General features: G+C 56.5%; 1 protein-coding gene across 1 annotated transcript in view; it reads right to left on the minus strand.

The window, feature by feature from the left end:
• SPTB (spectrin beta, erythrocytic) overlaps positions 1 to 15,049 on the minus strand; it is a 131,994-nt gene that overhangs the window by 10,548 nt on the left and 106,397 nt on the right. The window contains exons 24-32 of the mRNA XM_003586589.6: positions 14,669 to 14,799; positions 13,564 to 13,768; positions 12,925 to 13,299; positions 11,108 to 11,352; positions 9,854 to 9,992; positions 9,316 to 9,400; positions 8,520 to 8,716; positions 8,172 to 8,221; positions 7,633 to 7,711 (exon numbers count right to left, since the gene is read on the minus strand). Of these exons, the coding sequence (XP_003586637.2) occupies positions 7,633 to 7,711; positions 8,172 to 8,221; positions 8,520 to 8,716; positions 9,316 to 9,400; positions 9,854 to 9,992; positions 11,108 to 11,352; positions 12,925 to 13,299; positions 13,564 to 13,768; positions 14,669 to 14,799 (1,506 nt within the window). The remainder of the gene's footprint in view (positions 1 to 7,632; positions 7,712 to 8,171; positions 8,222 to 8,519; positions 8,717 to 9,315; positions 9,401 to 9,853; positions 9,993 to 11,107; positions 11,353 to 12,924; positions 13,300 to 13,563; positions 13,769 to 14,668; positions 14,800 to 15,049) is intronic.

The raw sequence follows: 15,049 nt of genomic DNA on the forward strand, positions 1-15,049 counted from the left end.
CTGTGCACCCAGTCAGGCCAACCCTCTGACTCAGGCATAGAGGTTGGGGAGGTAGTGAAGCCCTTCATCCTCTCTCCCCAGCTGGCCCTTCTGCTCCTCCTGGCAATGGGCCAGGGTCTCCGGACTCCCTGGTGGGTCATGGAAGATGCCCTGGCAGATGTTGGGAGGGAAACCCAGCAGAACCTCTCGGCCTTGTTCACCCCCTCACTCAGCCTCTGCCCTCCTGGGACTGGTTTTACTACAGGCTTCTGTGTCCACATTCTCTTCCTATACTTTCATTTCCACGCTCCTTTCCTTTTGGGAAGTCTCCTCTGAAAACACACATTTTTCCAGGACTGCCTCCCGACTTAATTTCACCTTTCGTGTATTTCCTCCTGATGGGTGCCTGATCCACATTCCCTGGCAGGGACAGTCAGAGCCCATGGCCAGTGTGATCAAAAGTTAAGCAGCCAGGTCGTGGGTGGGCTTTGGAAAATAGGGGTTTTCCGATGTACGCAAAGATTTCTTCTGTTTCCTTGACTGTTCACATGGAGACAATTTAAAACACATCCTCGCCTCTCTACCCTGAAGGCTAAGGCCTGAGGAGGAAAGAGCCAAGAATGAGGGTGGAGGCGGAGGGGTCTGGTGGCAGCTGCTCCTTTCAGACCCGGGGCTTCTCTCCCTCCTGGGCTGGGGGAAGGGACACAGGAGAAAGACAGGGGCATAGCTTGGGCAAAAGGGTCCTCCTTTTATAGTCTCCAGGGGTGAATATGTTCTGTGCCGGCTTCTAAGAGAGCAGGGCAGGCACTTCTGCTGTCCCAGGAACCATATTGCACTCTGATACGGATTCTGCAGGCAGAGGACAGCAGACACCAGGAGGGGGTCGGCTACTTGTGTGCTGTAGGGACAGGCAGGCTCTATTCCAAGGCCCTGGATAGCTGAGACAATCTGACTCCCTTCTATCCTCCGTGATACGTGGCAGAAGGCAGGCGTGCTGCTCCAGCCCTTCGGTCAGCAGGAGGATGCATAGATTCCACCTGAGGGGTAGCCCAGCCTAGAGCCCTTGCCCAGAGGAGCTGGGGACACTCTGAAAAAAGGAGGATCCAGCCACTTGGGAGAAACTCTGGGTGTCGGGTCAGAATGGATGGGGAGTTTAGACCATGAGTGGGAGTAAGAGCAGGAGAGAGAAGGGCCTGAGATGGCGCCTGGAATAAGCCTGGAGCCTCTGTTCCCTGGTTTGGGGGCCCAGGGGACTGGTGGATGGGTGTGTGGGGTGCATCTGAGGTGGGTGGGTAGGGCTCATCTGAGCTAGGTGTGTGTGCTGGCTGCTGGAGTAGGGTAGGGGACAGGCAGTATTGGCTGCTGTGGGACCATCAGGGGAGGAAAGGGCACAGACAGGAGAGCCTTTTAGGACCTCACAGAACTGTAATCAGACAAGGAGAGGCCTGAGCTCCTGACGGGCAGGGCGTGGCCACCTCAGAGTCTTTGCAGAGTCTTGTACGCTTGACTTTGTAGGGTCCTGCCTTGCTAGGAAGCTGACTTGGGCAGGGGAAAGCAGGCAGATGTCTCCTCCCCAGAGGACTTTCAAGAAGGTGAAAAGGAGGGGGACAGGATGGGTCCATTTCTTACGCGGAATAAAGGGGCTGAAGGTGTAGTTCCAGACCTAGCCAGCAGGTGGCATAAGGGACCCGCACACAGACAACCAACTCTCCAGCCAGGGAGAAAAACCACCTGGGGTGTGGCCACAGGGTCTCTGAGACGTTCTAGAAGATGCTCGGTGATACCAGATATATGAACAAGCAAGGAAATGCATGTGAACTTCTCTCTGAAGGAAATGCTGGTAAATGAGAAACGGGGTATGGGGATGCATCCCAAACAAATACTATTGGACCTTAGTTGTGAGAGGTCTTGCCCACCTACCTCACAGCAAGAACTGCGCCTTGAGTGTGTGTAGGGGGTCTCCGGGGAGGGGCGCTGCAGGAAGGCTGGTTTGGGAGGGTTTTGGCAACGAATGTTAAAATTCTTATGGGGGATGTTTAGGAGATGAAGGACTGTGGTGAGAGATGGAGAAAAGAGTGAAGGGAAAATGAAGACAGTCGCCTGCTGGGCATTCTACCTATATTCTCTTTTGCTGTCCTCACCCTTTCTGAGAGGTGGGCGTCAGTACGCCTGTTTCATAGACGAGGGAAACTGAGGGCCAGGGAGAATGAGTAACGGGCCCAGAGTCACACGACTACTGAGTGAAAGCTGAGGATGCAGTGGTCTGGTCCCAAACCCTGAGCTCTTCCCACTAAGTCCTGCTGCAAGAGACCGGGAGGCACTACTGCTTGGGAAAAAGGGGCTATCCAACGGGGTTCATGGTCTAAAGGGGAGTCTGGCTTACAGAAGATGCGTGGCTGACGAGCTGAGGCAGCGGAACTGTGTCACAGCCATGCCGAAAAGGACCAGAAGAGGGGCTGGGGGCCACACAAGACCTAGGCTTGAATACCTCAGGCAACCAAATAGCCCCGCGAGACGACAGGGAGGGGAAGTTGGCCACTTCTGCAGCCGAGAACTTCTTCCTTCCCTAAATGTCTGTGGTCTGGGCTTTCATTGTCTGGGTGAGAAGGCTCTCAGCAGACAGGCTGGGAAGACTGTTCAAAAGACACTTGTTTGCAAGAGAAGAGTTGAGGGCAGCCAGAGAGATGGGAACAGAGGGTGAGCAGAGACAAATGCCGGAAGAGAGAACAGAGTTGTTTCTAAACGAGGGAAACACGCGGGAAGAGCTGAGGCCGGCCAGGTGGGGAGTCCTCCAGGTTGGGGGCCGAGGGGAGAAGCTCTCATGAAGAGTGGGAAGGGCAGCAGAGTGGCTCAGCCCTGTGCCCTGGGGGCCGACTGTTAGAATTCTTCTGGAGGATGTTTAAGAGATGAATGAGATGGTTGGATGGCATCACCGACTCCATGGACAGGAGTCTGAGTGAACTCTGGGAGTTGGTGATGGACAGGGAGGCCTGGCGTGCTGCAGTCCATGGGGTCGCAAAGAGTCGGACACGACTGAGCAACTGAACTGAACTAAGAGATGAAGGACTGTGGTGAGAGTCCAGTCACTGGAAACCAGGGAAGACAAGGGAGGGATGCAGAGCAGAAGGCCACCAGGTGAAGTGAGGGGGAGGGAGGGCAGTGTGCAGGGTCCCCTTGGACAGGGAAGGTCTCCCCCATGACCATCCTAGGGGAAAGAATGAGGCTTCCTCAGGGGCTGTCTTCACCATTTCTATCACCAGTGTGGGCTCTTCAGGTCCCTGCCACGAGGAACTGGAAGCTGCTTGATGTCTCTGAGCCAGGCATTCAAACCAAAAGGAAGACACTGACTCCCCCATCTGGATCTGACACCCAGCGGTCTAGTTGGCAACTTCCAACCCCATTTCTGAGATGCCTTCAGTGTTAACTGAGTCCCATGCTGGGTCTATCGAGATCTGGGATGCTCTGAAACATGGACTGGCAGACAAACCTAGGGGTTGGTTGCCTTTGAGCAGCAGGGTTGGGAAGATCACGCCCAACCTCAGCATAGAGAGTGGGGCACACCCAGCCTCGGACAGATGTCCAGAAAGAGCCTAGAGCCAGTTTCCCCAGAGTGCCAGGGCGTGGTGCCAGGCTGTAGGCAGACACAGCCCTGCCGCGCTGATTCAGGCATTCTGGGGAGACAGACACACCCAGGTTCATGGGAAAACTGATGTTCTTTCCCGACCGGGTCTGCTCATTATGGACAAACACACCATTTACCTTCGCTGCAAAAACGCCTGAACCAGCAGCTCAGCTCGGCCTCGGAGTGGGAGGGGAGAAACAATCCGGTAGAAAGGATGGAGAGAGCTTGCTCAGGCAAGAAGCAGCACAGCTGCTGCGTCCACACCCACATCCCTTCCCTCCAAGGACGTCAGAGTCTGGCCTCTGGCAGCTGATTAAAGCTCTAGGCTGCCTGCTGCGGAGGCTGGAGCTGGGGATTGGGGGTGGGGGGTGCGGTGGGTGGGTATTGCTAAGGTGTGGACAGCAGCTGGAGCCACCAGGCACTGGCTGAAAGGTGAGCAGCTGCAATCCAGTGCCCACTCAGTCCCGGGACACCATCCCTCATGTTCGAAAGTGCTGGTAACTTGCCTGAAGCCACATCAACCTCCAAGGCTCTGGAAGGGACAGACAAGGGACCTGGGGGTCTGGACCCTCCTATTCATCCCAGATGAGTTGGCAAGTCTTCCCTCAGGGAAGCCAGCTGCAGGCAGACTTGGAAGGTCATGGGGAAGAGTGATGTCTGTGAGCTGTGCTTGGCTAAGAGAGTTTTCCCTGACAACCTGATGAAGGCCTGAGAATGAAACGCATCCAGGCAGTTGCTTTTTGAGATGCCTGGCCCCAGAGTCCCTGCACCACAGAGGAATCCATCCTTGGGGCTCAGAGTAAGACAGGGCACATTTGCCCCAAAACAGTGAACCCCGAAGGCAGATTCTTTCTTGCTGTGGCAGCCCACTAGAAGCACCAACCCTTTTCAGGGTTCTCGCTCATCGTTACAGCAGCTCCACTGGGAGAGTTCCTAGAGCAGGCACAGGGCACAGAAGAGGCCCCCGGGGCTGGGGGCCCCCAAGCCTGGGTTGGCTCGGATCCTCTGCAATACCATTTCTTCTCCATAAATCAACCTCTGCATCTCACCACAAATGTTACACTGAGGATTCCAAGGCAGCCAGAGCCGAGCAGATGAGGGTGCTTAGCGGGACCTCCAAGCCCTCCCCAGAGCCGCACCCAGGGTGAAGGGGAGACACATAAGGTGGAGGGTGTGGAGGGGGGAGGCTCAGCCTGCTGCCAGGACCCCCTCTGCTACCCCAGGGCCACCTTCAGGGTAGCCTTTCAGTCCACCTCCTGGCCTTGGCAGAAGCAGAAGTTCAACCCTGCCTTCCTCTCTTCCCTAGGCAACCAAGGAAATCACCCTAGCCCTTTGCCATCTCTTCCCATCTCCAGCCTCACGCCAGCTGGCACCTGACCACTGAACCAGGTTCCTCAGAGCTGAGAACACCACGAAAATGGAGAAACCCTTCTCTCCCAACCCTCCCTTTATTTAGGTACATGGTTCACATTCAGGAACGTTCTGGACTTTCTGTAATCCTGCAGAGAGAGATCTATAAAGGGCAAGGAGACCCCGGAGGATTAGGATGTTTGTCTAAAATCTCTCACGACATTTCTACATGAAGGACTGGAACCCAACATCTAGACTTCCAAAATTTCACTCCAGGAATTTTGCCATTTGTGAAAACTTGTTTCTTCTTAATCTCACGCACTCCTGCATACTTACCTGTAGAATGGATTTTTTTTTTTAAATCGGAACATGCTCTAACATGGAAAGCTAGGAGGTGATGGAGGCGATGGATTGTATGATAATGATATGCTTGAGGAAAAAACCGAATGCGTGGAATAGCGTTCCAGCCCCTGCCTGTGCGTATGTGTGTGTGCACACACCCGGGAAAGGAGGAGCAGGTAGGGCTGGCAGGGTGGTCACTGTGGGCTGTGCAGCAGTCCGGACAGGGGTTCAGGCGCCTGGTCTGCTCCCCCAAGCAGGAAGCTGGCATGCACTAGTGATGGGTTTCCGGGGAGCCACAGTGCACACATCTATCCCACGGGGCACTGACACCAGACCACACAGAGCAGGGATCTGTCCCATGGGGCACCGACACCAGACCACACACAGCAGGGATCTGTCCCACGGGGCACTGACACCAGACTGCAGACACAGGACAGCACGAGCACCCAGCCTAGCCCAAGAGAAGGCTCAGCAGACCTTCCTGCTGCCAGCCTTCCTGGGAGAGGCCTGCAGCTTCTGGAAAGGTTTTCCAACCTGCATGGGACTCTTTCTCCACTCTTCTCATATCAAAGAACAAAGGGGTATCCCACTCTGCCCCTTGGAGTTCTGTGGATCCTCATGAAAACTCAACAAAGGGCTCAGAAAGGAGGGGCGGCAGGAAATCTGTTTGCATGAGGCCTTGGGCCTGGTGTTCATTGACTTGCCATCTGGTCTCCTTCTGGTACCGCGCACAGGCCACTTGCCCCACCTGGCAGGGCGGCTGGCTCTCTGGGAAGGGTCTCAAGTGGGCTCACTCCTCCTTCCAGAGAGACACTGAGGTCCAAGCAGGTTTTATTCCCCCCAAATCCAGCGGCATTCAGGTGTTGGATGGAGGTGGCTCTGATGCACATGTAATTACATTTGCACAGACGTACACGACACAGACAATGGATGGATCGCTCAGGCAGTCACAAAGGAACCCGCAGACCTGGGACACCACCGCACGCAGACACACAGGGACGCACAGCTGAAGCGCGGGTGGCAGGAAGTCACAGCCCCAGGGTCCGCAGTCCGTGCCAGCCCCCACCAGAGTTCTCTCTCCTTCCAGTGAGGCTGTCTCTGGGAAAGGAGGGGCCAGGGCGAAGTTCACCGGAGACCCCCACACTGCCACAAGGGGATCTTCAGAGGGAACTCCTGGGAGAGACCCTCCAGAGGGCGTTCAGGAGTGCCCTCTGCTGGACATGATGGGCTGGTGCAGCTCAGAAAGGGAGGCCTCTGGTGGGGCTGGAGGCAGCTCAGAGTATGTGTCTGTGTTGTGTGTGTGTGTGTGCGTGTGTGTGTGTGTCTCAGAAGTGTGGGAAGGGCCGAAATCTAGATCTGACAGGGATTCTGCACAGGAAATGCATTTTTCTGGGGTTGATGTCATACCAGAAATTTCCACCAAGAACTCCTAAAAGTTCAGGCAAGCTTAACTGGGTACCTGCACAGGTGGTGGACGCGCAGTGGCAAAGCCATGCAAGGCACATGCTGGGTTCTTGCTTTCTTCTCAGTCAGTGGCTCCCAGGACATTTCCCCAAAACCGGGGTCAGAGCCTCCCAGACTTCCTGCATAGACTTCCCGGGTCCTTTCAGCTAAAGGATCTGCCAGGCAAGGCCCTGGAGACATCTGGGCCTTGGGTACCCCCCTCCTCTCCATCCTCCCTTCTACAAGTGGGAGACCTCTGAGGCAGAATCCCCGGGGCTCTCTTTTCCTCCTGAAGGGCTCCCTCAAGTCTATTCTTGCCTCAGAATCATCTCTGTCTCCAGCTCACTGACCCATGGGCATCAGGCCAGGAAGATGCAAAGTGGGGAGGGGCCTCTGTTTCAGTGAAAGGAGTCTACTAGAAGGTGAATGTGTCCACTTCACTCCCCTAAATGCCATGGTTGGGGCAGGGAAACCACACGGCCCATTTGTGAGTATGTGTGTATGTGGATGTGTGCGTGTGCAGGGGGTACTGAGTTAGGGACAATGTCAGGGGGGAAAGGACAGTGTATAAAAGGGGATCATCCCTGCTGTATAAACTGTTCCCCCTGATGGAGATGGGGATGTGTTTATATAACAAAATTTATTAGACCACATAAAACCAAACTAAGAGAGTCATGTCAGTGGGCTGGCATGTCAGTTTCTTCTTGATTGAGGGGAGGAGGGGAATTATTCTAGAAATTAAGCTAAGTAAAAAAGGAAAAGTGGTGGAAGGATTCTGGGGGTGGGGGTGGGGGTGTACCCATCCTGGCCTTCTGCCCCCGCAGAGCCTAGTCGGGACGATGGGTCTCTGGCAGCAGTGAATCCCAGGAACTAGACAAACGGGACAGGGAACTGACCGGGGATGTTCTCTCAGTGGTGGCTTGGTGGGGACCTCGGGGAGCCTCCCCTGCTGTCTCGCCTTCCTCCTCTTGAAGCCTATGGAAAACAATGTCCCACTTCAGAAACGAGGCTGGAGGCCGGAGCCCATCTCCAAGGCCTGGCTTTCAACCTCCTCCCCAAAAAAGCCAAGTCTGCAGCTCCACAATCTGCAAAGTGAAGGCAGATGCTTCAGAAAAGGCTGGTTCCAGGCAGCCCGGCCTCTGGGACACATGTTCAGCTGGTTCCCAGAACAGGGGGCGACGGTGCAGCAGCCATGGCCCGCCTCCCATCCTTCCCCATGAGGACTCCAGGACACCCAGGACTGGGGGGAAATGAAGTCTCTTTTCCACCTTTAAGCTCCAGACACTCTGGATTTCTCTGACCAGTGGCCCAGGTGTGAGAGGTCACATATGGTGTGTCAAAATGTCAGGGGCCTGTTTCGAGTAGAAGCATCGTCCTTCCCCTCCCCCTCGCCCCCCCTCAGCAGAGTGCTCCAGCCAGTCCTCCCCATACTCACCCAGGCTCCTCCTCGGTTCTCTCTGGGGTCTGGCGCTCTTTGAGCTCAAGCTAGGGAAGGGAAAGGCCAAGGAGTCAGAGCAGCCACGAGGGGAGCCTGCTCTGACAGCCTTCCCCGAAAGAGGCTCCCTGTACCTAACATATCTGATGTTCGTTCCTTCCAGAATCAGCTCCCCTTGTCTCTTGCCTTCAAAAGTCCATCCTTCCTCCCACTCCTGTTTCCTTCCCGCTCTCCCCACTTGGTCAGCCTTTTACATTGCCCACAGGTCCCCCAAAACCGCCTAAGAACTCTTGACTGGAGGGACCCCCAAGGCTGTCCACTGCTCTGGGCCACCCCTTGCCAGCTCACCGTGGTGGGCTTTTCTAGGGCAGCGAAGCGGCCTTCCCAGCTGGCTGCAGATTTCTCAAAAGCCTCATGCCTCTTGATGAGCTTTTCCACACTGTCCACCGTGTGTCCATAGTCCCGGCTGGCCAGGTAGGGCTCCTGGGCGATCAGCCATGCTTCAGCCACGGAGGCGTCCCGGAAGAACTGACACACTTCCAGCACTGCCGAGACAACAAGGCCTGGGGTCTGTGAGCGCCCCCCGGACCTAGGGGGCCTAGGGGAGGTCCGCTCACAGACAGACGTGCAGCCGGTGGGCGGGCGGACCGGGCTGTCTTCCCAGGCTGTCTCACTCACTCACAGACGCGCACAAGCAGCCATGGGAGGGTCCAGGTCTTTGTGCAGCCTCCACCCGAGTGGTGGGCTCTCCCCACCCCTCCGGTCTCCAGCCGCGGAGGACAGAACCCCTTCTGTGCAGCACACACCACAGGTCAAACAGCTGGGATGCACTAGAGCCTTAGCCTGACCCCGGGAGAGGCCACAGCTCTATGGGGACACCAGTCCAGCAGGAGGCGGGGGTGGGGGCAGAGGGTAGACAGGGAGTGGGTGCTGGCTGTCAGAGGTGGGCTTCCAGCACCGTGTCTGCTGGGTCCTCTCCATGAACCTCCTCCCTGCAACCCCTGAGGCTCCCGGCCCTGAGTTCTGCTGGTGAGTGGTGTTGTGTGTGTTGGGGGCCTCGTCTCCTCCACCGCCTTGTGTCGTCACCCCTCCCCGCACCCATACCCGCCCCTCCCCAATTGCCTGGCTCCCAGGCTTCACTCACACATGCGGAGCCGCTCCCAGCGGGCCTCCCACTTCTCCTGCATCTCCTCCCTCCTGGACACCACCTGCTCCCGCTTCTCCCTGATCTGCGGGAAGAAAGGGAAGGCAGCTCAGGCTTTGGCAACCCTTCCCCCCGCTGTGGGAGGCGGTGTGCGGAAGGGCCCTGCAAAGCCGGCTGGCCTTGGTCACACAGCCCTGGTGTCAAGTCTTGGCCCTGCCAGCTGAGCAGCCTTGGCCAGGTTACTTAACCTCTCTGGGGTTAAATGTGTCTCACCCAGGAAGCAGGGATTGCCAAGCCCAACGCATGCACACGAGAGGGTTTAGGAGGGTTATGAGCCCACTAGCCCTTTGAAGCAGCCAGCTCCTTGAATGGGTTTGGTGAGGCTGTAAATCCCTGGGTCGGCACAGAGCCCCAGTGCTCCTGGGATGAAAGAAAGATGAGCCTCCATGGCCCACAGGCTCCCTCCCAGGAAGCTGTCTGGCCTGGCAGGAGTGGAGGCGAGAACAGGAGAGGACGCGTGTCCGTCCCGCTGGCCCACCTCCTCTGAGGCCTGGTGCTGCCTCTGCAGGAGGGACTCGCCGAGCTCCAGGCAGGTGCTGAAGTTCTTGCTGCGGGTCTCTATCTCCGCCTGGATGCCCTGGTGATACTTCATGAGGAGTTCCACCGAGGAGACGTCCCTGAGGGGCAGGGTTGGGAGTTTGGTGAAAAGGGAGACTTGGGGTGACTCTGGCCACTTGACATCAAGTCCCAATCAGAGGGGGGCCCCCCATCCACCTGGGAGTCTGACCCCACTCCCTCCTCTCTCTCTGGACAGCCAGGAAGTCCTGCCAGCTGCCCGGTCCAGCAGGAACACTGATGCCCTAGTGGCCTCCCTCGGCCAGTGGTCAGGACCCGGGCAGGGGTGCAGCAACCACACACACACACACACACACACAGAAATGTTACACTTGGCAATAAAGAGGAATGAAGTACTGATATATGCTACGTAGATGGACCTTGGAAAGACTGGACAGTGAAAGAAGCCAGTCCCAGAGGACGACACATTCTATGATCGCACTCACGTGCAAAGTGTACAATAGGTAAATTTAGATACACAAAGCTGATTAGAGGGTGCCAAGGGCTGCGAAGAGATAGGAGTGGGGTGATGACTGCTAAGGGGTACCAGGCTTCTTTTTCAGGTGATGGAAATGTCCTAAACTTATACAGGGGCGCTGGTCGTCCAGTTGTGACCGTGTGAAACAAGCAGCGAACGGCGCGCTCCAAGCGGCTGGAGGCCGTGGCATGTGAATTATAAGCTCAGTCAAGACGTTAAATATAAAAATTTGACCACCAGGACAGGCGCCCTAGAGGCAGAGGGCCAGAGATGGGCACAAAGTGTGTAGTGAGTTCCGATCCTGGCCAACTGCCCACATACCTGCCTCTATCTCTCATAGGCAATGAGCTCCTTTCCCGAGTTTTAGGGAAAAGGTCCCCAAAAGCCAATGCTAGGAGGAGAGTGACCACTTCTGGACCTGCCCAGCTTTTGATGCATAAACTATTTATTTTTACTGACAACCGTGGCCACTTGTGCCCCATGATAGAATCTGAATGACAGATGTGTTTCTCAGCACTCTCAGGATTCTCTTTACTCTGCAATGGTCAGTCCTCCCAGTAGCAGCTGAGCCACTAAGATTCTGCCTGGACCCAGCCTCAGGTGCCCCTTGGGGATTCCTGCGTGCCCACAGTCTGGGAGACCCCTCCAGGACGGGCTGGCATCCCGGTCCTCGTCCAGGGGTGGGGATGCTGCTCTCACCGGGGCTTCTCCTGGGTCTCGATCTGCCGGACGATGCTCTCCATCCAGGAGAGGAGGTCTCGGGCCATGCTGAAGAAGCGGAATTTGTCTGCGGTGTCCACCAGCTGGGTGCGGCGCCCGGCACAGGCGTCGAGCAGCGCCTGCCACGCGGCAGACACTTCCTGCTCCTTGTTCTGGATGATGTCTGCCTTCTCCCCAGCATACGCTGTCTGCAGGCGGGCGGCCACATCCTGGAACTGCTGTACCTGTGATGGGGCAAAACTGACTGTTGTTCCCCGGGTCGACACGTCTTGGGCCTAGGATGGATGAGAGTGTCTGCTTCCTCTGGATCTCCCTCCTGAGGACGGTGCTGGAGGCTCCCCACTTCTCGGGTGCTGGAGGGAAGGCTCCCTGCTTTGGCACCTCTGCTGACCCAAAGCGCCCCTTGGGTTCTGATGAGGATTTGGGAGTGAGAGGGGCTCTGTGCCCTTTGATGTGTGATTATGAGAGTAATTATATACCGGGCACTGCTCTAAGCACCTGTTATGACTCTCTCTGTCTATAACAATCTCATCAAAGAGGTACTGTCCTTATCCCTGTTTCTGAAACAAGGAAACAGCTTCAGGGAGGCTCATGACTGCTGAGGTCATGCATGCTTGGAGAGGGCACAGCTGGGACTGGAGGCGTCTCTCAACTCCCTGTTCCAGATCGTTCTTCATGATGCCATTCCCTGTTCGAGGCGGGCCCCAGGGCAGTGAAGCCTCACTCCCGAGACCCTGGTGGGGCAGTACCTGCCTCAAGGGCTCTGGCATCCCCAAGGCACCTCCAGCTGGATGACAAATCCCTAGGCTGTCCCCTTCTTGGTGACCCAGGGGTCCCACCTATTAATACTTTGGTGCTTTTCCTGAAATCCCACTGCATCAGTGCAAGACTGCAAGTGAGCCCAGCTCTCCTTGTTCCTCTGGAAGCCCGGTGACCACCCCCAAAGTGACCTAGCCCCCCCCATCAACCTTTTCACCACTCTGGACTCTGCAGAACCTTATGGGCCTATAGTAGTGCCTTAGGGGGCACCCCATGATGGGAGGGGGCTCTAGGCTGATCTTGGGCCCCCCTCTAGCTCCCACTTGGAAAGGCTGAACAGCCCCATGGCTAAGGGTTCAAAGTCTACAGCCAGACTGCCAGGATCTGAATCCTGGCTCCAATGCTTAGCTGCATGTTTCCAGGCAACTTAATTACCCTTCTATGCCTTGCTTTCCTTATCTAGAAAAGGCAGAAGACATTACTCCCTTCCTCAGAGTGTGGCTGAGTGTATTGCTTAGAACAGTACCTGGTGCTAGAAAAGTGCTACATGTGGACTCACTAATGATTCTGTAACACTCTGACAACCAGATAAATTGCATTTTAAGGTACTTCACATTGGGTTTTGGGAAAGGCTCCATTTAAAGTGAAAGTGTTAGCCGCTCAGTAATGTCCGACTCATTGCAACCCCATGGACTGTAGCCCGCCAGGCTCTCTGTCCATGGGGTTCTCCAGGCAAGAATACTAGAGTGGGTAACCATTCCCTTCTCTAGGAGATCTTCCTGACCCAGGGATCAAGCCCAGGTCTCCCACGTTGCAGGCAGACTCTTCACCATCTGAGCCACCAGGGAAGTAGTTCTAAAGCTAAAGAACATTTGAAAGCCTCTGCTCCCTGCCTTCCTGCCTGGAGCTGTTGCCTCTCTAAGGAGTGCCTGTTCCAGAGATTTCCTCTCTAGAAGCCAGGAGCGGACCTGACACTACAGGGTCCCAGGGATGCTAGTCAGGGGCAAGGTGGAGGGACAGCTGGGGACCAGAGGCACCTGCTCCCCCAGCAGGTGGAGCTCCCGCTCAAAGGCAGTGTGCGTGCGGTGGAAGGACTCCGCGGTGCTGGCGTCCAGCCCCACATCCTCGGGCAGCTCGCGGTGCTTCTCGCCAATGAGGCCCAGGATCTCGGAACTGGTGTAGAAGTAGCGCTGCAGGTCATAGGAGGCGGCCAGCAACTGCATGCGCGTGTCGATGAGCTCTAGCAGGTCCGCCCACATCTCGTTCAGCCCGTCCTTCCACTCGGCGATGGTGGCTGCCTCGGAGTGGCCCGCGTCGATGAGCCGCTCAATGATGGCATTCACGTTGTCCACCCGCTCCTGCCCAATCGCCCCGGTCTCCCGGGCAAAGTCCCGGAACTTGTCCCGGAGCACCTGGACAAGGGTAGATGGAAACGTGGTTATCGGTTATCAGGGCTCAGGGTTCACAGAGACTCCCAATGGCACCTGCCACCGCCTGGAGCTGGGCTCTGACACCTTCCCCAGGGTGCCTGAGCTCACACGGGGGAGCCCTCATCACTGCGGCACATTGCACCTGGCAGGTATGTGTGTGTGTGTGTGAGCGTGGAAGGGGAGAGACAGCTCCCAGGTCTGCTGCATCAGAGGGAGACTAAGCAAGCAGGGGCCGAGGATACTCACAGTCACGTGGTCAAAGTCTTGCCCCATTTCCGAGGAGGAGGCCACCGTGTCCTTCTCTGTAATCCACTGCTCCAGGTCATCCACCTCCCTCTTAAGCTGGAACAGGTGGTACATGTTCTCCAGCTTCCGCCTGCGCTCCTCTGCCATATCCTTCAGCCCTGCATACTGCTTGTCCACCTGCCCCTGAAGTCTGATGATTTGTTCTCTGGGATTCAAAACAAGAAAAGTCCTCAGAGGGGGCAGCCAAGAAGCCAGGGCAGCCAGCTTCAAGGAGCCCACTTCCTCCTTCCCAGCCCTGAGGCCTGGATGCATGGGGGAGCACAGCTTCGAAGATATGGCAGTGACTTTTCATGGGGAAGAGCTGGGAGAAAAGGAACCATCCCTTAGACCATGATGCTTCAGGGGATGAGGAAATGTGTCCTCTGCCAGGAGTTGCCTCCTGTCCCTGCCCCCGACTCTGGGAAGCTCAGAGAGACTGGTCTGGATGGAGAACTCTTCCACTGTTCTTCCAAGGAGGCTGGCAGGGGAGTGGGCAGTCTGAGCCTGGCTCCACCAGCAGCAGGCCTGCTTGGCTCCTTAGGGAGGGATGTGCAGTACCAGGGGCTCTTCAGTCCCTGGGGGTCCTTAGGAGATGCTGAAGTGGCTGCTGTGGGTGCCCTGAGGACAGGGCCAGGCTTGGGGGCAGCCTGAGGTGCCTGACCCAGTGGGCTCCACTGACGCTGCACCCATACCACTCAACAGTTTAGACGGCATATAATGATTTTGCCGAGACACTGCGAGATCCTGACCTACCTTCTGGACCACACACAAAAAGCAAAGTTAGACTAGGCTAAAAGATGCAGAAGACTAACTCCTCCAAAGATGGGAGCTCTCAGTTCACCACGCAGGCAGTTTTGCTACTCTGTTCCCTAATCTCTTTGCCAACCAGGCCTCCTTCCATCAGCCCTGTTTGAATTCACACTAAACCACGATGCAAGAGGGAACTGGGGCCAACCAGCAGTCCAGAAGGTAGACTTCTCAAACTCGTGGACCTGAAGGGATCCTGCTTGGCAGGGGTGGGGGCGTGACCAGGACCTGGCCAGGTCACCTCCGGAGGCACACGCACCCCTCGGGGTGGCCTGCGGATAGCAGGCCCTGGGCCCGGCCAGCCAGCTGCTTGATGTTCCTCCCATATTCGTCCACCGCCCGCTGCTGCCGCAAGTGCCGCTTCAGCATCACGATGGCACTCTCTTCATCCTGGGAGGAAGTGGACTGTCAGGGCACAAGCTCATTTCATCTAGGTCACAGCCCAGCTCCAGGAGGTGCCCGAGATGTGGGAGGGCCAGGCTTGCGGGACACCCCAGGAGCTCTGCGCGGTCTCTTCCTGCTACTCCCGGTGCCCGGCAATGCCCGCATCCTACCTTCCTTTCGACGCCCTCAATTCTTACCTGACATCCACCCTCCCAGGCCCTGGTCCACCTCTCTCCTCATGAAAACTTCCTGTATC

This window comes from Bos taurus, chromosome 10 (genome assembly GCF_002263795.3).
Source record: "Bos taurus isolate L1 Dominette 01449 registration number 42190680 breed Hereford chromosome 10, ARS-UCD2.0, whole genome shotgun sequence".
NCBI lineage: Eukaryota > Metazoa > Chordata > Mammalia > Artiodactyla > Bovidae > Bos > Bos taurus.